Source organism: Colletotrichum karsti (genome assembly GCF_011947395.1).
Source record: "Colletotrichum karsti strain CkLH20 chromosome Unknown Scaffold12, whole genome shotgun sequence".
NCBI lineage: Eukaryota > Fungi > Ascomycota > Sordariomycetes > Glomerellales > Glomerellaceae > Colletotrichum > Colletotrichum karsti.
The window spans coordinates 530701-555831 of record NW_024065912.1 but is presented as its reverse complement, the minus strand read 5'-3'; the positions used below and the strand labels follow the sequence as shown (position 1 = coordinate 555831).

General features: G+C 54.8%; 10 protein-coding genes across 10 annotated transcripts; 6 read left to right on the top strand and 4 right to left on the bottom strand.

Annotated features, from left to right (window-relative positions):
* Window positions 1–403: 403 nt before the first annotated feature.
* On the top strand, window positions 404–1603 carry CkaCkLH20_04552 (GlcNAc-PI de-N-acetylase; the record flags this gene model as incomplete). The annotated part of the gene is made up of 3 exons (XM_038887271.1): window positions 404–629; window positions 707–809; window positions 880–1603. The coding sequence occupies 3 exons, from the start codon at window positions 404–406 to the stop codon at window positions 1601–1603; spliced, it is 1053 nt and encodes a 350-aa protein (XP_038747437.1).
* A 390-nt stretch (window positions 1604–1993) lies between these two features.
* On the bottom strand, window positions 1994–4225 carry CkaCkLH20_04551 (uncharacterized protein; the record flags this gene model as incomplete). Its single annotated transcript, XM_038887270.1, has 1 exon — window positions 1994–4225. The coding sequence occupies one exon, from the start codon at window positions 4223–4225 to the stop codon at window positions 1994–1996; it is 2232 nt and encodes a 743-aa protein (XP_038747436.1).
* Window positions 4226–4849: 624 nt separating this feature from the next.
* Window positions 4850–5303, top strand: CkaCkLH20_04550 (u6 small nuclear ribonucleoprotein; the record flags this gene model as incomplete). The annotated part of the gene is made up of 4 exons (XM_038887269.1): window positions 4850–4972; window positions 5030–5119; window positions 5175–5211; window positions 5263–5303. The coding sequence occupies 4 exons, from the start codon at window positions 4850–4852 to the stop codon at window positions 5301–5303; spliced, it is 291 nt and encodes a 96-aa protein (XP_038747435.1).
* A 1350-nt stretch (window positions 5304–6653) lies between these two features.
* CkaCkLH20_04549 (GTP-binding protein 1) lies at window positions 6654–8805 on the top strand (the record flags this gene model as incomplete). Its single annotated transcript, XM_038887268.1, has 3 exons — window positions 6654–7251; window positions 7419–8405; window positions 8456–8805. The coding sequence occupies 3 exons, from the start codon at window positions 6654–6656 to the stop codon at window positions 8803–8805; spliced, it is 1935 nt and encodes a 644-aa protein (XP_038747434.1).
* A 195-nt stretch (window positions 8806–9000) lies between these two features.
* Window positions 9001–10509, bottom strand: CkaCkLH20_04548 (uncharacterized protein; the record flags this gene model as incomplete). Its single annotated transcript, XM_038887267.1, has 4 exons — window positions 9001–9091; window positions 9252–9919; window positions 9970–10323; window positions 10408–10509. 4 exons carry the CDS (start codon window positions 10507–10509, stop codon window positions 9001–9003), a joined length of 1215 nt encoding a protein of 404 aa, XP_038747433.1.
* Window positions 10510–11118: 609 nt separating this feature from the next.
* CkaCkLH20_04547 (uncharacterized protein) lies at window positions 11119–11943 on the bottom strand (the record flags this gene model as incomplete). Its single annotated transcript, XM_038887266.1, has 1 exon — window positions 11119–11943. The coding sequence occupies one exon, from the start codon at window positions 11941–11943 to the stop codon at window positions 11119–11121; it is 825 nt and encodes a 274-aa protein (XP_038747432.1).
* An 802-nt stretch (window positions 11944–12745) lies between these two features.
* CkaCkLH20_04546 (uncharacterized protein) lies at window positions 12746–14193 on the top strand (the record flags this gene model as incomplete). The annotated part of the gene is made up of 4 exons (XM_038887265.1): window positions 12746–12836; window positions 12890–12923; window positions 12998–13481; window positions 13639–14193. The coding sequence occupies 4 exons, from the start codon at window positions 12746–12748 to the stop codon at window positions 14191–14193; spliced, it is 1164 nt and encodes a 387-aa protein (XP_038747431.1).
* Window positions 14194–14378: 185 nt separating this feature from the next.
* Window positions 14379–15424, bottom strand: CkaCkLH20_04545 (putative short chain dehydrogenase/reductase family oxidoreductase; the record flags this gene model as incomplete). The annotated part of the gene is made up of 2 exons (XM_038887264.1): window positions 14379–14708; window positions 14789–15424. 2 exons carry the CDS (start codon window positions 15422–15424, stop codon window positions 14379–14381), a joined length of 966 nt encoding a protein of 321 aa, XP_038747430.1.
* Window positions 15425–16761: 1337 nt separating this feature from the next.
* Window positions 16762–17809, top strand: CkaCkLH20_04544 (uncharacterized protein; the record flags this gene model as incomplete). The annotated part of the gene is made up of 3 exons (XM_038887263.1): window positions 16762–16889; window positions 16951–17370; window positions 17422–17809. 3 exons carry the CDS (start codon window positions 16762–16764, stop codon window positions 17807–17809), a joined length of 936 nt encoding a protein of 311 aa, XP_038747429.1.
* A 1246-nt stretch (window positions 17810–19055) lies between these two features.
* CkaCkLH20_04543 (uncharacterized protein) lies at window positions 19056–23186 on the top strand (the record flags this gene model as incomplete). Its single annotated transcript, XM_038887262.1, has 2 exons — window positions 19056–19708; window positions 22265–23186. The coding sequence occupies 2 exons, from the start codon at window positions 19056–19058 to the stop codon at window positions 23184–23186; spliced, it is 1575 nt and encodes a 524-aa protein (XP_038747428.1).
* Window positions 23187–25131: the final 1945 nt, after the last annotated feature.

The following is a 25131-nucleotide window of genomic DNA, read 5'->3' as shown; positions in this document are numbered from 1 at the left end:
GAGAGCCAGGTCCAGGTCCAGCCAGGTACGGTACGTGCTGTCAGCCGATCGTGTGTGCCGCTATTGACAAGCGCCCACACACCACCAGACCTTCCGATATTTCCTCTTCAAGATAATGGCCTCACCGTGTTTGATATTATACCTCTAGATAGCCTCCTCGAAATCGAAAATCCCTCTCCCAAAAAGCTGCATCTCCTCCCACGCGACTCGCGACCCTCCCGCAACCCGCCGTCCTCCACCCCGCCGACTCACGCAGAACCGCATCGACGATCTACCTACCTAATCCCCCTCACAAAACCAAAACCCCGCCCTCAGCCCTCACCGACAGACCACAAACATCGAGACCGAACACCCCGAGAAACCGTTCCAATTGCAACCCACCAAAAAAAACCCACGAAAGACAATGGGCTGGCTTCTGCTCCTGGGTCCTCTGCTCGTGGCCGTCGCGCCCGTGCTGTACACCCGCCTCGTGCCGCTCGCCGCGGCCTACCTCCCGGCCCTCGAGAACAGGCGCATCTGCCTCCTGATCGCGCACCCGGACGACGAGGCCATGTTCTTCGCGCCCACCCTCCTCGCCCTCACCCGGCCCGAGACGGGAAACCACGTCAAGATATTGTGTCTGAGCTCAGGTAGGGCAGGAAAAAAGAACCGCACAGGGTCCGGTGGCGGAGCGCAATGGCTGACGAGCGCGATCACTTTCGTATAGGCGACGCAGACGGCCTGGGCGAGACTCGGAAGAAGGAGCTGATAAAGAGCGGAATGAAGCTGGGCCTGCGCAAGGAGCAGGACGTCTATGTCATTGAAAGCCCGTAAGCTCCTCCGTCCCCTGTCCATCCGCAATTTCGCTCACGAGAACACGCATTTGTTGACCCCCAACAGCGACTTCCAAGACTCCATGACGAACGTATGGGACAAGACCAAGATCGCCGCCCTCCTCACGCGCGCCTTCGCGCCCCAGTCCGTCCGCCAGCGCACGGCGGGCGAGGAACCCACCGCCAACATCGACGTCCTCGTCACCTTCGACTCGACCGGCGTCTCCTCCCACCCGAACCACATCTCCCTCTACCACGGCGCCCGCGCCTTCATCTCCACCCTCTCCGCCGACCCGCGCTGGCGCTCCCCGATCGACATGTACACCCTGACCTCGGTCCCGATGGTGCGCAAGTACAGCTCCATCCTCGACACGATACCCACCGTCATCTCCTGGGTCAGCACGCCCGGGAGCAACCCGCCGAAGCCGCCGCCGAAGCCCGTGAAGCCGAAGAAGGAGGCCGAAAACAGCGACAGCGACAGCGACTCCGACTCCGACTCGGAGGACGAGGAGGTCGAGGAGGCCAGGAGGAACTACCACCCCAGCGCGCTGGTGTTCATGAACCAGCTGGGCCCGGCGGGAGGGTACTCGACGACGTGGAACGCGATGACGGCGGCGCACAAGAGCCAGATGGTGTGGTTCCGGTACGGCTGGATCACGCTGAGCAGGTACATGGTGGTCAACGACCTGCGATTGGAGCAGTTCGACAGCGGCGTTGGTAGCGATGACGGTGCCAGCGTTAAGCCCCAGCAGGAAGCCCCCCGGACGACGGCTGCCAAAAGAGAAATATGAGAAATGCATAAAACAAATACCAATCCAAGCATCTCATCATGCCCCTCACTGGGACCTGAGCAGGCGCCCTGCCGGCTCTCGATTCTGGGAACGCATATATACATACCCTGGTTAAAAGTCATCAGCGTTGCTGTTAGAATGAATTCCACGCATACCATACAGGACAGTAGGTCACATGTACTCCAAGATATATACCTAGCCAAAATTGAGATTCAACATAGTCGGTGCCGGTGCGGTCGTCACAGGTAGCGCTCTGGATCTCCTGGGCTACCACTCCAGCCAGGAAGAAGACAGGCATGCGTAAAAAAGAAACAGCGAAATACCACAGCATATCAACATTCAACCGGTGTTATGTTCGAGATGCTGTTTCTATATATGTTGACAAAAGTTTCACCAAAATAGGCTCCTCAATATCAACCGCTGTTTGAAGCGGCCCTTCTGGATGCGCCGCATCTCCTCGTTGACCGCGGGACCGACTTGGTCTTGGTCATCCTCGTTGAGGTACAGCAAATTAAGCTTCCTCTCCGTCGAACCGAACGGCGAAGAATCGCTTCGCTGGGATACCATCTTCTTCATCCACCGCTTCAATGCCAGCGTCTGCATCTCGTACAACGGGGTTCCCTTCTCCGTCACCACCGGAATCAAGGGGGCATCCGGTTCGTCTTCTTTGGTCTCCTTCATCGTCGTAAACTTTTGGCTGGACCGATCGGGTACGCGCACAGTGGTGGGATGGCTTCGAGCGATCTGCATCTTCCAGGACTGCCTCATGATGTTCTGTGGTGTCGCGATCCTCACGGTTCCCGCGCTCGTCTTGTAAGTTGCAGGGTTCGGTAAAAAGTCCGAAAACTCCGCGATGAACTCGGTGATGGTCCGCTGCGTAAAGTTGTCGTCTTTCCTTTCAAGCTTGCTGCCCTTCATGAGCCACATTCTGCACCATCTCTCTATCGTGTACCAAGTCGTGTGCTGCTTGACTTTGGCCTGTAGGTGGCGGGTGACTGCTTCGGCAGGTGGTGAGGGATAAAGCCTTTCGAAAAGAGAAGACTCGACTTCCTCGCAAATGGACTCGTACAAGGCAGCACCGCGACGTATTTCGTCCCAAGTGCTCTCGAACTTGCGGGCTGCGATCAAGCTCTTGACGTAGAAGTCTCTGTCCTTGAAAGTTGGTTTGACCGGACGGCAGTACGGCCCGTGTCCAGAGGTCATCAAGTCCCACACAATGAAGACATCTTCTGCGTCAATGATTCTGTTGCGGTCTCCCATAATCTTCCATTCGGTTATGGCCGGCTTGGACGACATGACGTAGGTCCACTCCAGGAGCGAGGACCATGTTTCTGGCGGGACTTGAATCTCGTACTTGGTGGAAAAAAAGATCAAAAACTTCCTGGCGAGGATGACATGACCTGTGCTACCAAAAGCATGCACAATGGCATTCAGAATGCGCAGGTTAGGCGTCGTCAACGGGTCCAGCAAGTCCGGTTCGATACCACCCACGATCTTTGTCGCGCGGTGATCCTTGATATCGGTGGTTCTGATCCTCCAGGTTTGCCAAAGCCGCCTGAGCAGCTCCCTGACTGATCCAGCTCTCCCACATGCAATCAAGTACGCGCCGAGGAGCTCTTGGTCAACTCTGATGCGTTGCTTTCGCACGGCTGACCAGATTCTTCTGACTGGTTGATGAAGACTGACCTTCCTGTGCAAGTCGTGACTCGGCTGATCGGGAGCTCTGCCGTATAACGAGGTTTTGTTCGTAGCGATGCTGAGGCGCAGTCTTTCCAGTCGTCTTAGTGCGGATTTGTCTGCAAATCGCTTTCTGTGGCCGGTGAGGTCGCGGGGACGGACTCGGAACCTGGCCATGTCATTTTGCATGTATAGCGGTTCGGTGAGGAAGCGAGCTTTCATGAACTCGGTGTAAGCCAGTCCACCTCTGACCGTCGGGTCCTTTTCTCTGTCGGCTTTCATAGCCACTTTCCAGATCCATTTCGCCGTCTCTATGTCTGATGCCGCCCCGGCACACCTGAGCAGAACGATGTAGTCAGACAGCATCAGCTCTCGGCCTTGATTGAGTCGCATGAGGAGAACGGCACGGATCAACTGGGTTGAATTGTGGTAGATTTTGCGAATCCCAAACTGGTTCATCATAGACGAAACGGGACTGAAGTTTCGAAGACCTTGGGATATGTAAAGGCCGTGGGAGAGATCGGCTCGAGGTCCGACCCGGAAAGGGTCCAGAGAGCGAACAAGTTCCGAGAACGCGGACTTTGACAACGAGCTTAAGGCCTCGATAGCCTCTCCCGATCTTTCATGCCTTCCCAAAGCCTGCAACTCCGCGAACACCTGCTTGTGGTTCTGCGACTGGACCGCGCTCAGCAGTTTCGCCAGAATCTTGGGCTGGTCGCGGGCATGCTTGAGGCCATTCGATTGAGAGCGACCCGTCTTTATAATCGGAATATTCGGCGAGGCATGTTGTGGAGGAATGGTCCCAGCAGACGCCTCAGTAGAGAGCGAGCGTTGCTGCAGGCATCGTCGCAGTCGCGCGGAAAGGACTCGAGAGGGGGTGCCGCGAGGAGGAGATTGGAGTTTGAGGAGTTGTCGGAGGCCATTGACCTCTACGACAGATCTCATGTTGTGAATTTGAAGTATCTCTAGCGGATCATCGGGGAATCAGAGGTGTTGCGAAGTGGTAGAGTAGCAAAACCAAGCTGCGTCGAGGAACAGTCGCGAAAAGGACGAAGCTGTGCGCAAAAGAAGAAACGACCAAGCTGCGAGCTGTCCCTGGCGCCTCCTCCTCAGAAAGTGCGCTCAACCGAGGAGGAGGCGCGCAAGCTGCCTGACCTTACCCCGACTTTCCCTCCTCCTCCTCACCTGGGCACTCTTACACAGGCAAGCAGGTACCTGCGGATGGCTGCTTTAGGGCCCTGCTCCCTCCATTCTACCCGTGCCACCCCTGGAAAGAGGACGGGAAGCGCTGGGGCAAGACCCATTCTGGTCCACTTTCCGGCGTGCCGTCGCACGGCTGCTCCTCATTGTGGGCTGTTCCTCGGAACATTATTGCTGCGGAGGCCGAAGGAGTTCACCAATGGGACTGAGGCAGTTGCGACAGCGCAAATTGCACCGCTGATGTGCCTGGACCCACCACTGCTGTCGGCCATCCCAGTTGAACCGCTCGTCTTCGCGAATCCAAGCGACATCGCCGAAACCAAAGACACTCTTTCGACCTGACCGAACCGGCAATCACTCTCTCTCACCATGGCGGACGCAGGCGATGAGACCACCCACGTTCAGGAGCCCCTCGACCTCGTCAAGCTCCTGCTTGATGAGGTAGTTTTCGTCAAGCTCAGAGGTGACCGTGAGCTCAAGGGTAGGCTTCACGTAAGTGTGGACTAGTTGCAAGGGTCACTGTGAAGCTTTCTGACCTTCGTATCACAGGCCTACGACAGCCACTGCAATTTGGTGCTGGGAGAAGTCGAGGAGACCATCTACGTCGTGGATGAGGATGAGGAAGACGAGGAAGTGAAGGTGAGATGAGATGAATCCGCTGGTGCAGTCGTCTCATATTGACCATCTCTCATAGACCATCAGCCGCAAGTCAGAGATGCTGTTTGTTCGAGGTAAGTCATTCCAACCATGCGCGCTACCGTTCTGTTTCTGACAACTCGCAGGCGACAGCGTTGTCCTCATCTCACCCCAAGGATCCTCATAGCCAACTCAAGACCGAGAGCAAATTTGAACCACAGTTCCGATGTCGGTCCCGCCTAAGCCGAACCAGTTTTGATCCCAACTGCCTCCTCGGCTGCGAATACGTCTCGCCACAGTTGTCGACATATCCAGGCGTTCACATTGCGAAGACCACGTCTTTGCCGCGGTCCCAACATCGAGCTTCAGAGGCAAGAGAAACCGGGCGAATCCTCTCTATCGAAGGAGATGCCTTCTAAGCTCCGGTTATGGAATCCTTGCTCGTCTACAGAGCCTTGACATACAGTGGTCGCACCGTATTCGGTGCATCATCAGTGAGAAGGGTCACTGAGTCCCGTTATCGTTTATTCCCAGATAGAGAAAATATCACCAATGGCGCCTATTTGAGCGGAGTTCTCACGTTACTCAGACTGTTTCATTGCTGCTCTATCATTTCTGCGTGAGCTGCCTTCGTGCGACGCGGCAGCAGCAACAGCTCTGACATTTCGGTCCTTTCACATCCTGTGGCTTGCTTCAACAGCGCAGCGAAGCCTGCAAATCATGCGGTTATCACGTTACGATCAGCCTTGCTCTTGACTCATACGAGCTCATTCTGCCTTAGGTACTTTGGTGCGTCCACTAAGTGGGAGCACCTTCATGGGTGCAGCGGGGCGTAAGGCGGTATCACAACGGTATCGACGCCAACGCAGAACACAATCCGGGGCTCCGCAGTCAGTCTGCGTCTGCGACAACTCAGGTGGAATCATGAACATGGTCCGTGCCAAAGCTCTTATCGATAAACCCCCCCGAGTTACTCATCGAAACCGCCGCTTTTAATGTCGATGGTCGGGTGCTGTCGAGTCTCCTTGTTCTTTGTTCTGTTCTGGCTATTTGTTACGGACACATGCCAGGATGTTAAATAAAATACCTGTCTGTAAAATTTCGCGTTTTGAAGAATTGTCTCTTGACTTGTTCTTCCACCGATTATCCAGAAGGTAGCACAACATCATCAAGTGCATACCGTCCAACTGTAGCGCAGGAACGTTTCTAAAAGCAGCAGTAAATTTGGTCATCCCCCAGGGTAGTGGGGTACCTACTCATCCAGGGTGCTATGGCCGTGGTGGCCTTCCGTCAACTGTCACTGCCGCGTGCCGCCTTAGACTTCGCCTTCGCCGCCTCGAGTCAATCGATGACTCTTTTTTACCCTTTTTCACAGTCAACCGCATTGCCCAGTCTTCCTCTTCCATTAAATAACCCCGTCGCGCAACATTATCGCACCCGAACAACTTCTTCCCACCATTATTTACGGGAGAGACGACGAGGGCTTATCCAATGATTGTCAGGATACGAACCTAATACTATCACCCCATCTACCATCATGGCGACCAAAAACTTGAAGTCACTACCACACGAGAAGCGCAAGGGCGAGGCTGCCCTGAGCGACTTCGCCGACTACGTCGAGAAGCAGCAAGCACTGCGATATCCCTCCGCAAAGGCGACCGAAGTCTCCAAGACCGCTGGCGCCACCGCCCCCGAGCACCAGCATGCCGAACTCGACGAGCTCTTCGACACCCTCGACCTTGCCGATGACGCCGGCCCTAGCGTTCGCCTCAAGGACCTGCTCCTGGGTACTGACGATGACGCATTGGAGAAGTTGAAGGTCATTATCGAGGAAAGGATAGTCGAAGGCCATGGGGAGACCGTCTTTGAAGTCGGCTTCGAGAACAACGGTGACTCCATGGCCCTGTCGCTAGAGCAGTGGAACGCCGCATACACAAGAGTCCAGTCGGCGGCTAAGAGGATACGGGCAGACTGCCAGCTGCTCATTACAAAGAACGTCGGTGGAGATGTCGAAGCCTCTAGCACCGCTACCAAGTCAGGGAAGGACAGCCACTGCAGTGGAAAGATCATGATCCGTCAGACCCCCGCGACTGTCGAGGATGTTATTGAGACCAGGATAGCAGTCGTCGGCAATGGTAAGTCGTTCATATCACTCCACACCAATCAGCGGTCCCTATCGGTTTTCATGGCCTCCTGAGGGTGTACTGTGCACCACCACCAACGCAAGTGATTGTACTGTCCAAGCTAGAAAGAGAGGTACATTGTTTCATGAGATGGACAGAATCACTGACTTGCTCCGCAGTGGACGCAGGAAAAAGTTCTCTTCTGGGAGTGTTAGTCAAGGGCGACCTGGATGATGGAAGAGGACGGGCACGGGTAAATCTGTTCCGCCACAAGCACGAGATCGAGTCGGGAAGGACAAGCTCTGTCGGAATGGAGATCCTGGGCTTTGACACTGTCGGTGAGGTAGTCACCTCCGACACCCCAGGCCGCAAACTGTCTTGGGAGGAGATCGGCAAGCGCAGTGCCAAGGTTATCACCTTCACTGACTTGGCTGGTCACGAGAAGTACTTGAGAACAACAGTGTTTGGCCTTCTCTCAAGCAGTCCAAACTACTGCTTGCTCATGGTTGCGGCAAACAACGGTCTCATCGGGATGAGCAAGGAGCACTTGGGAATTGCTCTGGCTCTTAACGTTCCGGTTATGGTCGTCATCACCAAGATCGACATCTGCCCGCCCCAGATTCTGGAGCAGACAATAAGCCAGATCACCAAGATCCTCAAGTCTCCAGGGGCGCGCAAGATTCCCATCTTCATCAAGGACAGAGAGGAGTGCATAAACACTGCAACCCAGTTCATCAGTCAAAGGATATGCCCCGTATTCCAGGTCTCCAACGTCACCGGGGACAACCTCGATCTTGTTCGCACCTTCCTCAACATCTTGCCGCACCACGGACGATACGACTCCGACGCCCCGTTCGAGTTCCATGTCAACGACACATTCTCTGTTCCTTTCGTTGGCACTGTCGTGTCTGGTATCATCAAGTCCGGTGTGGTCCATGCTGGAGACAACGTCCTCATTGGGCCTGACTCCCTAGGCAAGTTCACTGAGACCAGTGTTCGAAGCATCGAGCGCAAGCGTCTCGGCGTCCCAGCCGCTTCCGCAGGGCAGTCAGCTTCTTTTGCTTTGAAAAAGGTCCGTCGTAAGGATGTACGGAAGGGCATGGTCGTCTTGCCGAAGCTTGAGGGCCAGCCAGCTCCCAAGGTGCACAGAGAGTTCATTGCTGAGGGTGAGTCATGAGTCTGATGTCCTAGGAGCTCGAACTAACATATGATCCAGTTCTCATTTTGTCTCACGCCACTACCATCAAGACAAAGTATCAGGCTATGTTGCATGTTGGACCCGTCTCGCAGACATGCGCAATCATCGATGTCGACCGCCCGTATATCCGAACGGGAGACCGGGCAACAGTGGCCTTCCGATTCGTTCAGCGACCAGAATACCTGGCGCCAGGCGATAGGCTATTGTTCCGCGAGGGCAGAACGAAGGGCTTGGGAATTGTCAAGTCTGTGGGATACGACAGCAGCAAGCCATTATATCCCCACGGTGATGCCGAGAACAGCAGCGCCGGTGCAGCCAATGACGAGGACAAGCCTGCTAACAGCCAGGAGGTGCGTGTGGGAGCATGAGTCCACAACTGCATCGCCACTGTCGCCATCGTTTCTGTCGTTGAGATGATGCTACGTTTACGGTGTAACTGAAAGAGATTAGTAGCCGTTGGTATATACAGAGTCGCCGAGTCTGAGAAGCTTTGATTGGAAAGAAGCGGGTTGTACGAAATGATATCGAGCGTTGTTTACAATTTGGGGTATGGACATTGGGACTCAGCGATACCAGGTAGCAAATACGTCAGCGAGACATAGGTTCTCGTACAATCTCTCGTTCTTGGTCTGATTTCGCTTTGCCCTAGTGGTGCTATAAAATGCAACTCTCCGCCATCCCTCTCGGGAACTCGATGAGTTGAGCTTCCCACCTCCCGATCCAATTTTTCTCGAGATATTCGCAGATTGCCCGCGTCTCTAACACGGCGCGCCTCCACATCCACCAGTGTCTTCGATTACACACCCGGGCATACCAGTATGCCAGCATCAGCATGGCCCGCTCATCTTTCTCCTCCAGCAGACTTTTGTACCGCGGATCCAACTTGCTAATAAACCCCAGAAAAGGTTTGACCGCTTCCAGCGAACCCGGCTTCGACTGGCCGCTCCAGCACATCGCCAGCGCCTCCGCCGCGGTCCAGTAGGGGTTGTCCTCCGGTCGACCCTCTCGAAGACCGTACAACTCACAAAATCCAGCCGGCAGATGACTCTCCAGAAAGTCCACATCCTCCTCGCCTAATAAAGACTGATACGGACTCATCAGGTGCGTGTATAACTCATTCGCCACGTCCCGAAAGATCCCTTCAGAACGCATGGGGTCCGTCAGCCTCCACACCTGCTTCTTCCCGTCACCCAGCTTCATCCAGTCGAGGTCCGACCAAGAGGCCTCGCGCAAGGGCCACGCTTCAGACGGCGAACGCACCTCGCTCATGTTGGCGAAGGACCCGACGCCGACGAGCGCCGCCGTGATCCAGAGGGCGTCGCGCTCCGAGGGGACGATCGGCTGCGAGAGCTTGCGATGAAGCATCGAGACGCCGCGGTACCAGTGGTACGTGAACGCAGGATTCCCCTCGGGAGATGTGTTGGCTAGGGACATGTCGTGGAGGTGTGTCGCTGCGAGGATGGTGTGCATCAAGAAAGGATGCTGCGAGATAAGTTAGCTCTCTTCGGGGGAAATTCCGCGCCTGGACTAACACAAAATGCGATGGGTAGCGTCTTTCTTTCGTAAATCTCCCTGCTGCTGGGTGTTCCCAGGCTCAAGACCGTTCGCTTCTGGAACCGCTCGAGGAGCCGGACATCGACCGCGGTAAGCTGGTACGCCGGGTCCGGGCTCTCCACGGAGCCGGTACACGGCAACGGGGGTGGCACGTAGCGAGGAGGCGCCGGTACGCCTGTCGATGCCGGTGAAGGGGTGGTCTTTCGAGCAGGGGTCAAGCAGACTTGGAAGGCCACCTCGACCGACAGGGCGGCGGCGTCGGAGGCGGGGCCGTAGACGCACGTCACGCCGTAGGCGACGCACTTCTTGCATCCCGGCTTAGTCTCGTCGCACTTCGGGAGGTCAGTATGTGGTTATCTCCCTTCGCCATGAGTCTTGGCGGGGGAATGCTTCAATGAGCTTGGTTGCATACGTACTTTGACCCTTCGCAGTTTGCAGTTACCGCATCCGTGCCGAGACTTCTTGTGAGACTTGCGCTTCCGGGAATCACTCGCCGCTGTCGATATGGGGGACGGCATTCTTGACGATGTAGCTCCTTGTTGAGCTCGGCTTATGCCCGCCCGTAAGCACAGCCTAGTAGACGCCGGTACCTAATCTCTTTTTCTCGTCCGATAAGAACCGTAGTCTATGATATTCCTGCTGTTCAGAACGAAGTAGACATATTGAAAATCACTTCAATCACGGAATGGAAACGAGAGGAGGAATAGATCATGCAGAAGGCGAAGTCCAGGCCTGCTTACCGGCGTTTGACGAGCTCCACCACCCGTCCGATCCCACCGATGGACGATCACCCCGGACCGGCGCCATCATTCATCGGATCGTTGATTGGACGGACTGTGTGGGACCCGAGGGGCCGGTCTTCCGGTCTAACCTCCGTTCGTATTCTGTAGATCCTACGGGCCCGAAGCGGCTAGACTGGTGAGTTGCTGGTTCAAAAGCTTCGGAGGCTTACTCATTCACATTCTGAGGGGGTATTTTGCTGTTCAAAAACATTGCATGTTTTGTTGATTTGGCCAGGTTGAAACCACACAAATGACTAACTAGTTGTTGCAGTCCGTACACTGACTTGCCAATTTCGAAGTCAAGAGAACATCTGCATCAATGCTTTCCGAGTTGATGTCCAACATTCAAGCCTCGGCCACCAAAACCTGCGCCACCTTTCCCGGCGTCAACCACTTAACCCTATCCAGAACTCCCTCCGCCTCAAACTCCTTCGCGAGACCGTCCTCGTGCTGGGTAAAGTGGTCCCAACAATCGTAGTGCATAGGGACGATGCAATCAGCCCCGATATCGCGGAACAGCCGAGCCGCCTGCTTCCCGCCGAGCGTGATCTGGGTCTTGGGCGCCGGCGGGGGCAGGAGCTGGACGCGCGCCTCCCCAGTGTTCATGATCGCGGCGGCGACGTGGAACTCCTCGCCGATCCGCACGTGCTCGTCCATGTAGACGGTGTCGCCGGTGAAGTAGACGGCATTGGGACGGCCGTCGGAGGCATGCCCGAACTTCTCGGTCGTCACGACGAAACCGACGCACTCGCCGCCGGGGACGTGGTCGCACGGCGTGGCTGTGATTCGGAACGTCTTCCCGCCGAGGAGGAGGTCGACGGTGTCCCACGGCTTCATGCCCCGCACGCCCGGCCGCGGAGCCAGGTTCTCGGCACCGTCGGCGGTGGTCAGCACGTGGCGGCCGTCGAGGAGCTGGCGGCCGAGTTCGTCGAGGTTGTCCCAGTGGTCTTCGTGGCTTAGGAGGACGGCGTCGATGGGGGGAAGGTCTTTGAGGTGAAGGGCCGGGTCGTGGTGGACTTTGAGGGTGGCGTTTTCGTGACTGACCCATGACTCTGCCGGGTGGAAGAAGGGGTCGGTTAGGAACCGGACTCCGTCGATGTCGAGGATCGCGGTGGCTGTTCCGATGAAGGTGATGGAGAGGTTGCTCTTGAAACCCGGGCAGGACGACATTGTTGTTGATTACTTTTGAGACTTCTTTTTAGCTGTATAGAGATTGATGACGTCTTGTCTGATTTTAGGCTTAGGCTGGAAGTATAGTTGCAAATCGAGGCGACTTATACGTCGTGATGTTCTGCCTGATCATGCCTGAACTGACTTCAAGTGGAGGTCGTTTCAGCTACCACGTCGATTTCTAATCCCATCATACATGAATCAGCTCTTCTTCAACCCTGAATCAGCAAGTTTCGAGATTCATTTGTCAGTTTCACGAGAACTCTTCATCTTCATGTCTGTTGCGTCGTTGTGACAGCGTAGACGTGGAGATGTGGGTGGAAACATCTGATAGCGATAGGTGAAAGAAGCCTGTTTGGGTTAGCGTCGGTGACCGGGAAGGCCCCCTTCGACCGCGAGGTTTGTCATGCTTCGTGTAAGTGGATGGGAAATCAACTTTCTTGTACGTTATGGGTCTTTGAGACTTCATTACGAGGACATTTTCATTGAAAGGATCTGACTGAACTGAAATACCTGGTGCATTTGTTGCTCTTCTTCACTTCGTCTCTGAAATGATTCGATGGTGCTACCCGGGACAACTAGTTTCATCGTCAGTCTGTTCTATCAATTTAGACTTGTTCTTTCCCCAAATCTACATTGTAGTAATCTTACAATGAAGACTGATTCTTCGTCGGAAGATTGCTCTGAGCCGGCTGCTGATAGACCAACTAGTTATCACGGCCACGGCCTGGACAACCCTGCAGGAGACGTACTCGCAACTCATTCTCAGGCATCCGGTGCTTTCCGTGTTCAACTCAACAATATGAACGCAGAGGTGTCAAACTATGAACGAAGCAGGTCTGCGCAATCTCACGACGATCCGCCCGACGGTGGCTATTCAGCTTGGATGTCTGGTGTGTTTCCAATGAAACTTTGCACACGTTGGCAACTAACTTTCCATCTCAAGTTCTGGCAGCTTTCCTCTCCATCATGAATACTTGGTGTGTTAATTCCCAGTCATTTTGAAACCTGGCACAAGCGTCATCTGTTGTCTGACGTTCATATCATTCTTAAGGGGCTTGGTCATCTCCGTCGGAGTCTTCCAGACTTACCAAGTCAACAATCTCCATCGATCTCCCGCCGACATTGCGTGGATAGGCTCCCTCGCCGTATTCTTCCTCTTCTTCGGCGGCCTAGTGACCGGCCGCCTCTCGGACTCCGGCTACTTCCACCATGTCACCATCATCGGGGTAATACTCATCACTTTGGGCACTTTCATGACGTCCATCTGCGAAAAGTACTGGCAATTGGTCATCGCACAAGGCCTGTGCGTCGGCCTCGGAAACGGGTGTCTACAGACCCCTATGATGGCTGTCGTTTCGACCTATTTCCGTAAGAAGCTGCCTCTGGCCATGGGCATCGCTGCCTGCGGGAGCGTGGCGGAAGGACTCGTGTATCCGAGCATGGCGAGAACGTTGCTGCCAACAGTCGGTTTCGGATGGACGATGAGGGCCATCGGGTTCGTGCAGACAGGGACGCTGGCCATAGCCGTGGCATCGGTGAGGCCGAAGTTGAGATCGGTATCGAAACCGTCGCAACCTTTGGTGGACTGGACCGCATTCCGAGAGCCGGCTTTCACGCTTCTGACAGCTGGTTGTTTCTTCGTAAAGTGCCTCCATCCAAAGACTGTCGGAAACATGGACTAACATCATCGAGGCGTTTTTCGGCGTCTTCTTCGGCTTCTTTTTCCTGACATCCTACGCCCGAGATATTCAGGGCATGACGTACACCGAGTCTCTTGACCTTTTGCTCGTCCTCAACGGCATCGGGTTCGTCGGCCGCCTCCTGCCCAGCCTTATTGCTAGGTATCTGGGAACGCTTAACACCTTCATCCTGCTGCTGTTTGGTTCCCAACTGACCATGTTTACATGGATGGCGGTAGATTCTACGGCCGGGATCTATGGCTGGACCACGTTCTACAGCCTAGTGATAGGAGGTGTTCAGTCACTACTACTGCCTGCAGCGATAGCTTCCTTGGAAACAGACATGCGGAGACTGGGCTCGCGGATGGGCATCGTGTTTTCTGCCATAGGGGTTGGGGCTCTTGTTGGGTCTCCGATAGGGGGCGCCCCGATTTCAAAGATGAATGGCTCTTACGTCGGCGCGCAAGCTTTCGCTGGTGGAAGTCTAGCTGTCGGAGGCATCTTCGTTGCCGCGGCAAGAGAGGCGAGACGGAGGGAAGATCGTCAGCATATTTGGGTCAAGATGTAGCAGGCCGTCGAATCTCACTCATCAGCCAGATTTCAGGGGTGCAAAGAGGCGAAGTTGGCGTGAGCTGAAGCCATGGCACTTGGTTACGATGTACTCTATCTTCATACTCTTTTCAAATTTCTCCCTCTCAACTATGTTCTCTCGCTCTAAATGCTGATGAACATCTTTATCCGGACGCCAGTCTGCTACAGACTCTGTTTCACTGACTGATTATATCCCTCAAACGGGGCTCGTAGCCCCTTGTCCATGATTCTGGCAGCCGTCTTCATCGCGTCATCGACAAGTCGCTGGTTGGGCGCACCCTCAATCTTAGGATACAGGGCCTCCAACGGGATGTCTCTGGCGGTGATCTCGTAATCGTCCTTGGTGCCGACCTTCTGCGTCTCAACGATGCTGCCGTCGCCGTACTGGGCTCCTTGCATCACGCGCATGACCACCGCGGCACACTCGTGGGAGGTCAGATGGACATCATCCTCCGTGACCTTTCTGTTCCACTCTGCATCATAGATGGGTGTCTAACATAACATGATGCAATTGGATCAGCACAATCTTGAGGAAAGAAGAGCCAAAAGTGACTACAGCATATGCAGCTTACCAGAACAGCGCCGGGGCACACGGCGGAATACCTAATACCGCAAAACCTCTTGAGTCCACCCATCGACTTGACGAAGCTCACGAGCCCAGCCTTGCTCGACATGTAAAGCGGCGTCTCGAAAGAATGGACATAGCCCCCGATACTCGCCACAGCAATGTAGTTCCCCTGGATCTCCTTGTTCTGGGTCCAGTAGTCCGTGGCAATCTGCGCAAGCCGGATGGGGTGAACCTGGTTAATCGCGATGATCTTGTACTGCCCGACGGCCGCGTCCGCGGGGTCCTTGGACTCGGGCGCGATGCCCGGGGGAAACCAGAAGTTGCTCTCGGGGGGCTCGTAGATGCCGGCCACGCACGCGACGATGTCGATCCGCTCGAAGTGCTGTAAGCTCTCGTCCCAGAGGGACTGCAGCTGCGCCCAGTCGGCGACGTCGGTGCGGTGGAAGATCGCGGTCGGCTTCGCGGACGTCGGAGAGCCTTGGTGCTCGGATAGTGTTTCCTCCGCTTCCGGGCGCAGCTTGAGGTCGGCCATGATCACGGAGCATCCTGCCTCGAGCAGGAGCTGGGCGAGGCCGTGGCCGATGCCCGAGCCGGCGCCGGTGATGAGCGCGACTTTGCCATTGACTTCGTAAGCGGACATAGCGAGTGGATGATGAGAAGGATGACGTAAATGGACTTCAAACTGGAAAAACTATAATATAAGTCAATGAGTCTGTGAAAGTAGTTTCAACAACTGAAGGTTCCGTTGCTGAGTATTTGTAGTCCACGACGTTGCATCAAGCCTTGTCGATTCAGATCCTTGGTGTCAGACGTGCGATGCGGCCAGCCGCCCTGGCATTTACCCAATTTGGCGAAATCTGCACCTCGGACTTAAAAACGCTTTTGATGAGGACCATTGCCTGCTTACAAAGGAGCTGCTCGTGCTTCCCCTGACCACTTTGGGAGGTTGTTGGTGTCGAGACGAGAAGAGCTCTGCTGATTGGAGAGGGTGTCGCGCGGGTGTACACCGAGATGCAAAAAGTCTGAACCAACTGCAGAAACGCTAACTCTTTTACAGATGACCAGATGTGGCATCCCGAAAGTCACGCTGCGAATGGTGACGATAACGTGTTGGTACAAGTATTGGGACTTTGGCGCCCTTATTTCAGCATTCCCCGGCTGATACGGTGGTGTACTCTGGGGATCGTTCTCTTACACCGAACAAGAGCCACTGCCGGATTCTTTCGTATATGTAGAATGAGTGTGAGATCAACCGTGTAGTGCCAAACGGAAGGGAAGGGGTGAAGAATATAGATACCCAGTGAATGGACGATAACTGAGGCTCAGAGCCAAAACTGGAAGCACATAGACCAGGTTTCAGGCGGAAAAGTAGCTTATTTGTCTTGTTAGCATTGTTTCTGCCACATATCGCTGTGGAGGTCGGCATTGACAACGGGAAAGACATTCTGCGGTTGGTGAACCGAGAAGCCACTGATTCAAGACGCCTTAGAACCACAACACCGATGTACCAAGCCCATCGGAGTGGAGCAGTATCGGCTCCGCGCCGTCAATTAACTTCTCAAATAAATATCATCGGAGCATTGGCCGTGCCGAAGAAGAATAGATGAGGCCGAATTATCCCGGAAAATGGTGCCAAGGTCCGGGCGCCAGCCCCGGTCGCACCCGGTCATCTCCCGGCCATTCCCGGACCCAGCCAGCCGAGCTTCAGGGGGTTTTTTGTTTTGGTACATCCAACCACAGAATTCACCATAGCCGATAGGGCGGCCAAAAGTCCCAAATCACCCGAATTATTAGCGGGTCGGCCCTTTCCAACAATTGACGCACGTGGTCGCAGTCGACTTTTGACCGTCTCCAGGTTCACTCAGCCTTTCTCTCAACCTCACTTCCACCACTCAGTGCAGCCTCATTTCACTTGACTCATCTCACCTCTCCCCCTCTTCACCCCAATCTCCCCTCAACCCGAACATCGCCGTCAAGATGAGTGGAACGACTGCCGCATCGGGCGAGCCCGCGAAGCTCTCCGGCCTCAACCTCTACTCCCGCTTCGCCTTCGCCGGTGCCGTCTGCTGCAGTGTCACCCACGGCGGTCTCACCCCCGTCGACGTGTACGTATCTCGATGAAGACCGCGCCCGGAACATCGGTCGAGGCTGACAACGTCCCTCCAGCGTCAAGACCCGTATCCAGCTGGACCCCGCGACGTACAACCGCGGCCTCATCGGCGGCTTCCGCCAGGTCATCCAGAAGGAAGGCGCGGGTGCCCTCCTCACCGGCGCCGGTCCCACTTTCGCCGGCTACTTCCTGCAGGGCGCGCTCAAGTTCGGCGGTTACGAGTTCTTCAAGCAGAAGTCGATTGACACCATCGGCTATGAGAACGCCAGGAACAACCGTATCGGCGTGTACTGCGTCTCGGCCGCCGCGGCCGAGTTCTTCGCTGACATTGCGCTGTGCCCCCTCGAGGCGACGCGTATCCGCATGGTCTCCGAGCCCGGTTTCGCCAGCGGCCTCGTGTCTGGATTCAGCAAGATTGCCAGCCAGGAGGGCCTTGCCGCGTTTTACTCCGGCTTCGGTCCCATCCTCTTCAAGCAGTACGTCTCTATTGTTTCTCGCTGATTATACCGATACTGACGCCGCGACAGGGTCCCTTACACCATGACCAAGTTCGTCGCCTTCGAGAAGGTCTCCGAGTTCGCCTACGCCAACTTCTTCGACAAGTCCAAGACGAGCGACGGCATGCAGACCACCATCAACCTGGGCTCCGGTCTCGTCGCTGGTTTCGCCGCTGCTATTGTTTCCCAGCCCGCTGACACCATGCTCTCCAAGATCAACAAGACCAAGGGTCTCCCTGGAGAAAGCACTACCAGCAGACTCATCAAGATCGCCAAGGAGCTCGGCGTTCGCGGCTCCTTCAGCGGTCTGCCCGCCCGTCTGTTCATGGTTGGTGCCCTGACTGCTGGACAGTTTGCCATCTACGGCGATTTGAAGAAGGCTATGGGCGCCACTGGAGGTGTTGAGATTGCGAAATAGACGTCTGCATAGATCGGCATGTTTTGATAGATTAGAGGTCTTCCGAGGAGTTTCCTGGGTGGACAGTACCTATCGTGGCTATTGCGTACCTGTACAGATAGACATAGATCTCTTATTCGTTTCTGGTGAAGGCTCTGCCATCACTTGTTCCCGGTGTTCTGCTTTGTGCGCTGTATCTCGTTCGGCATCGAAGGGCTCTGGTTACTTATCCTGCAGACCCAGAATGAGACAGTAATGATGAAGGTGCATGTCGAGATGGACACCGTGGCTCTACGGGCTGTGTAGGCTCGGAAAGAAGGGGGGACATATGATAGAGAGATCCTTCCCCGAACGCCATATTAGCGGTCGCGACTCCCTTGAAGTTGCGGGATAGCAAGCCTTGATGTTTGGCCATGAGCACGACCAGGGCATGGACGACGGATGGAAAAGACCATAAAGACCATCATAGCTACTTCCATCTTGCCAGAAACATCCGTGGACAAGATGCGCCTTCCATCAGTCGCTCTTTCCCACAATATGTCGCACCGCCTCCCAGAAATGGATACGAATGACCACCTCTTCGTCGACTTCGCCGACGTCTTTCTTCCAACAACATCATCCGCAGATCCATCAACATCTTCGTTTTTCAAGCATTCGTTTCCGCACTATTACTCGGACTTCATCAAACCTCCGCAATAGCTTTCTTTCGCTAGACTTGGCTCGCAACTATTGCACACACAGCTTTTTGCCTAGGCAGACCGTGATTCGCGAAGCCGTATACATTTTCCATGCAACGATGTTAGGTTGCGGGACCTATCATGGCCTCCCGTCTTCGGAAGACCACAGCACATCCTTCTCTGATCAGACCCCAATCATTCCATCCGCCGACCACTGGTCATGCTCCGATCACGACTCTGGATACTCTTCAGATGAAGGCAGTTTGCCGAGTGAAGATGCCCTCACTTTTGACACGGACGACTCGGCGTCCTTTTCAGATGGATACAGTTCACCAGACGAAAATCCGCTCTCGTCTGGTTTAGGCGGCCTAGCAAACCAGCCATCGGTCCCGAACGACGAAGAACAAGAACTCAACGAACTTCTCCGGTATTTAGGAGATCAGTCTCGGCATGTTGATCAACTGATAGGCACCAGTCGCTCATACTTGGACTTGGCCGCAAGCATGACAGATTATGCTCAATGGCTGCAGTCCTGGGCCAGAACATATGATTCTGTGGGACGGGAACGTCTTGGTCAAGCCCATAACCTGATGCGAGCTATCAATAATCTTACCGACTTGTGGCAACGGCGCGCATCCCGGGAAGAGACCGCGCAGGCTGTGCAACCGAATCAAATCCCCACACAGCAACAACAAGAGGTGGTGCACGAGGCCACGTCCGACGTTTTGCCAAGGGAGGAAATTCAGCCAGATACACCTCTCAGTGAACTCCTCACTTCATCTGATCACGAACCGGAAGAAAGACACAACATAGAGCAATGGATCAGTCTCGTCGAGAGATTGCCAGCGGATAATGGCATCAGAGACGCGATGCGCTCCGTCATTCTAGACTCGGAGCAATACTACCTGTTTTTCATGGAATCACCGGCGGACGCGCTGGAGGAAGGCCGGGGTGCGCACACACAAACAACAGAGGATTACAACGACGATGCAGAGAGGTTCCTCGCAGAGTGGTGGGCGATGGCGGAGGAAGCCCTTGATGTTAGGCAGTGGTTCGTCCTTCATCAAACACTGCAGGCATATTGGAATAATCAGGTGGAGGACGTCGTCTTGGTTGCTACCGTCCGACTGTTATTCGCCCCCGATATCATACTGGACGAACAGTCCAACTACTTCCACCTACACAAGCTGTGGCTGGTCTTCAGGGAGGTAATATTCACGGAGCCGGTGTCCCTTGTCAAATCGTCGGGGCACATGGAACGATACGAGTTGTTGCGTCATCAGCTCAGCGAAGCCATGCAGGAATAAGAGGGAGGAAAAACCAGCGTATTCGTATGAGATAGGCATTTGAAAATCAGATACCAGCGTTGATTGCTCAGTCGCATCTCATCTGGGGCATTGTGAAGATGGAACGATGTCGTGGAATGTTTTCAAGACATTGGCCAGACGTCCAATTGTCCCGACTGGAGTTAGAATGAAGTCGGACAGAGTTTGTGACCCCTAAAATGTTCAGAGTTTGGAATTGACTGGATGAACTGCTGTGCTTGGAGTTGGGAAGTTAATGAGGTGAGTTGAAGTTGGATTTCAGTGGCTAACGAAGCGAGTACGGCCCCAGAGTGCCCTCATACAGCAAATCAGGGGCATTGCTGCAGCTCCAATTCGGGCGCAACCGACGGGAGGCGTCTGTGCAAGCTTAAGACCACTGATAGGCTCACTCACTTCATCCATCGCGGAGAACGATTCATCCCGTCCAGTCCCATCAGACACGGCGAGACCTGATGCCATGCTGAATGCTAATGAGGCGATTGACTGGCCAGAAGAGAGCTCAGCTTGCCCCCCAATGACGGCGGCTTCAGCGCGGCCAGCTGGTCTCCCCGGTGTGACATGAACCAATCACAGACCCACAAAGGGGCAGCTGCATCGTCACCTCAAACGCGAAAAGTGTTTCGTTTTTCCTCCCGTCATCCTCTCCTCTGAAGTACCTTTACCTTTACCTTACATTACATACATCATGTCCGAATCCCTCCACACCACTGGCTAGGAGCTGTCCGTTGATGCTCGGCGCGTTCATCCGTGGGCAACTCCCTCCCCCTGGCCGACAGACATCATCCTGACACGGGGCCTCGAAAAGGGTCCAGCATTCGCGGCCCTGACTGGCTCTTCTGATGCTGCCACTCCTTGGCCGTTCGTTTGATGGCCTCCGAAAGTTTGAACCTGTCAGATGGCGACATGGCGTTTGCACGGAGGCGCGGATGGCTGCGAGGCACGTCTGGCATGCATCGGATTGGAGCTATGGCATCCAGCACGTCGACGGGAGATGCGCGATGGCCAGCTGTTGGCCGAATGGAAGAGACCATCCTGATTGAGATCATCCGGGGAAACGAGGTCGATTGGTGATGCCATGTCCAGAGAGTGAATGAGACTCACTCATCTTCGTTTACATCTTGACCTCAACACCCGCGTCTTATCCCGTCCCGTAATCCGCTCTCTCTCTCTCTCCCTCTCCCTCTTCTGCTGTTTGTTCCGCTTTCCATCCAAGGCCACCCGCATCTTGTCCTCGGCACCCGTGTCAAACTTGGGCCAAACCTGAAAAGTCAAAAACGGTCACAGCAGTCCTGTTTGGGTGTCATTGAGCAGCGGACGGCGTCTTCCCGTTTCACCACCTCACTTCAGATCAACAGTGTTTGATCGTACTCTCCCTGCCTCTGCCCTTTTTGCCCGCCTCTCTGTATCTGGCTGCCGACACATACGAACCACCCGTACTCTTCTCAGTCCACCGCCGGTCCGACCTCCGGCACACAAAACGCATCTGCCCGTTGGTGCCACCGCGAATCGCACCTTGAGACCTTAATCATCTCGACCCCGGCTTGAATGGTCCTGCACCGACCTGGACTGACTGCCTTTCGGACAAACGCCATCCGTCTGGTCTGGGGTTTATCAAGTGGAGGACGACGGGACCGCCCAGAGAGAAGACTCGTCGGCTCACAATAAGGAAAGACAAGATCGACCGTCATTTTCCTTTTCTCTTGACTCAAGTCAGTCTTTGGCAGCTGCCTCGACTTACAACGAACGTCCCTTCAATTGGCGCAGGCCTAACGTCTGTCACGACTGACTGCCTTCTCCTCTCGGCAGCACCACGATCGGCAGGCATCTTCGCCAGCGACATTTCCATCTTTACTCTTCGTCTCTTCTCTGGCCGAGTTTCCGGCCTCTCCTCACCTTCTCTTCCACTCAGACTGCCGGTTATCCTGTGCATCGCATCTTCGTGTGGCAGTAACAAGGCCCATCGCCATCCCTGTCTCACCAACACCGGCCAGAAAAGAATACCACTCCAAATATCCCGAGAGAACCTCATGGCATTGACGTGATCAGCCCCAGAAGAACATTGCATGACCGCCTCGGCCGCACCAGATCTCTGTCATCATCGCCTCAGCCCTCTCTCTTCTTTTCCACTCTTTCTAGGACCCGGCTGTCTGGTCGTCCCAGCTTTTACGAACCCTGGCTGGTCCCTGGTCCCGCATTGACCGTGGTTCTTCTCCCAGCCGATCTTGCCGTCATTCCCAGCGGCCTCTGACACGCGAGACGTTTCGACCCTCGTGTTTTCGGTTGCCCTCCCGCCGCCGCTGTCATTGACAGCCCAAAACTCGACAGCTTCCCAGCCAGCCGCATCCTGGCCTGTCAAGCTTGCTCCAATCCATATTCCTGGCCGCTTTGTCGGTTCGTTTTCGAGAATTCAACAACTGCGACTAAAACAACTTCTACGCCACGAAAACACAACAAACGATATCGAAGCGACACAGCTCGCGAGAGACGGGCCCAACTCAATTCGCACCGAAGGCGACCGTGCCTGAGGACCCTTCATCACAACTCACGCTCGACGACGAACAGAACCACACGGCCGACATGACGACGTCAAAATATCAGCGCCCTCACCAGCGCCTGGTTCAACTCTTGTTCCTTGCGTCCGCCTCAACCGCAACCATCATCAGCATCGGAGGAACTTCTCTCACCCTCTCAAACTTTCAGCTCATCACCCAGCTGTCCGTACCTTTGGGTTGTTTACTGGCCTACAACAACCCCATCCAAGGATGCACAGCGAACGATTTCGCATCCGGCGCGACATGTTCGGCTTCGTGTAGGCGCGGCCTGTTGCGCATGCAGGACAACCTCAAGGACGCATGCCAGGCAGTCCAGGTGCAGACTAACACTCTACTGGGCCAGGCTTTGGCAGGAAACCTCGTTGGTCTCCTCTGCCCAAGCAACCAGCCTCAGCCGACGTCAGCAGCACCAACTCTTAAGCCGAGTTCGACTGTGATCGTATCGCCACCATCTTCGAGTGTCGTGGTAGTGCCGCCACCGCCGCCTCCTCCGCCGGTCACCACCGTACCGACGGTCATTCCTCCACCGGCGACAACGCCGGTCATCATACCACCGTCGAGCCAGTCTCCTGTCATTCCTCCGTCAAGTACTGCTGCACCGCCTCCCGCTCAACCACCACCACCACCACCACCACCACCACCCTCTCCTCCGCCGGCAGCACCCACCACTGTCGTTACATCGACCACGACGAACGCAGCGATGCCTCAGAGCACTGCAACAGCAAGCTCCCCAGTTAATCCCTTGGATGCTTTGCTGCTCAGCAATGATGCGGGAGCGACATCGAGACTTTCTACGACAAATCTTTGTATCGTTCTCCTCTCGATTTTGATCCTCGCGTGGTAGGGATATTTCGAAGTCATCGTCGAGCGGGACAACGGTATGATCGCCGTTAGTCTTTATTTCCGAGTTAGAGGAGAGCATGCGATTGATACGACTGCGCCGGAGCATTCTCCAGCGGGACAGAACGAGGAATCGCCCAACCACGCTTCTGGAACGAAGGTGTCGAAGGAGCAGGTCGAGACATGATACACTAGAAAGAGCAGGACGCTCAACCAACGAGCACTTATTGGCTTAACAACTAATATGTAACATTACCGGATTTCCTTTGTCTGCATCACTGAGGCGTTGGGTCGTAACTCCCACGAGAGGAGGAAGAAGGAGTTGATGGGGAACGGGGCACCAACAAAACGCGAGTGGATTATGACCTTCCACGAAGACATCGCATGCAAGATACCTACCTACCTTCATTAGGACACTGTAACACTAGATACCACACCACATTGCTCCAGCAGACATAGAGGGAGCAACCGAAATCAATGATAAGTCTTAGTCACCGACTGATTACACTGGGGAGCAGCCGCGTCTTTCTTCATGCAGAGCCTACATAATCAGCGTAAACCTAGGTAGCTTCTACATGTTGCGATTTTGACTGAGCGTCTATCAGCCCTCATTCACGTCAACACGGAAGTCGTCAATGCCGCTCCCAAGACCACGCATAACGCCAGGCCGCCCAGGACAAGGGTCCCCTCCCCCACCCGGCCGGCCTCCGCCTCAACCGAGGATGACCCCAGCCGGGTCCCCCTCCCCATCCACGCATGAACCGTTCCCGCGCCGCCGCCGTCGTGTGAGTGGTCGAACAGACGCAGAGTTCATGCGGCGAGGCTCCTGGATGCATGGCGTGCCGTGGTGAAAGATCCTTACCCTCGGGGGCGAGTTGCAGGTGGTCTGGACTCTGCTAAGGCTGATTTAAGGATGGAGGTCTCGGGGGGCCGAGAGGTGGGAGGGGGGTTCCCACATCCGCGTGGTTTATAGGTTTGGGATTGGGGATTGGGGGAGGTGTGAGGATGGTTGGACGGGGTCGGGTCCGGAAGATTGGGTTTGGTTCGGGGATGTTGGGGTCCACTTCGCCGAAGGCTTTCGGGTCCGAGTCCGGATTCGTCCTGCGACGTGAGTACATGGGGATGGATACGGAGTGAATACTACAGTGACAACAGCAAAGGTAGTAAGGACGGCAATAACGATGACAACGACAACGACAAACACACCAACGACAACCACACTAACAACAGCAATAACAGCAACAGCAATAATGACAACGGTGATGACGAATAGCGGCGATAACGGCGATAGTGATCATGTCGTTAATAAACAAGAAGATTTCCTTTTGATAAGCAGTTATAGCCGGGTTCACATGCTTCTCGAACACCGCTACTCCATCTGCCTTTGTGAGTATGCAACGCCCGTCCTCTTTTCTGACAACAATGTTATCCGGGGGGTTCTTGGTCTCGAGACGCTCCGGGGCCTCCAAACATCGAAAAGGGTCTCAACATAACGTCAACTGAGTATGAGGCCTGCGCCTGAATGCTATTTGCGGGCTTCATTCTAGGGCAACCAGGGTTCGGCCCATCGATCTTCATGTCTGGACATGTGTCAACCTGCACTGGAACGTCCCAACCGTGAAAACCTTCCCATGACGATATCTCAACCTGAGCGAGCAACTGGGAACTTTCAGAAATCAATGAAATTTTATTGAACCTTTTTCATTCTGAGTTGATCGATGACACGCACACTATGCGGCCATGGGGCTTATTGGGATGTCGGGATTCATAAACGAAACCTTCACCAATAGAGTTTATTCAACCATACCTAGTGTATGCCCGGTATAGAAGACGCAGAGATTCTTGACCTTTTAAGAAGTTTCCCAAACACCGCCATTTTCGCTAAACGTCCCTCTATACATATCCTCTATGTCACAAGAAAACAATACAATGGAACAAGAAATGCTGCA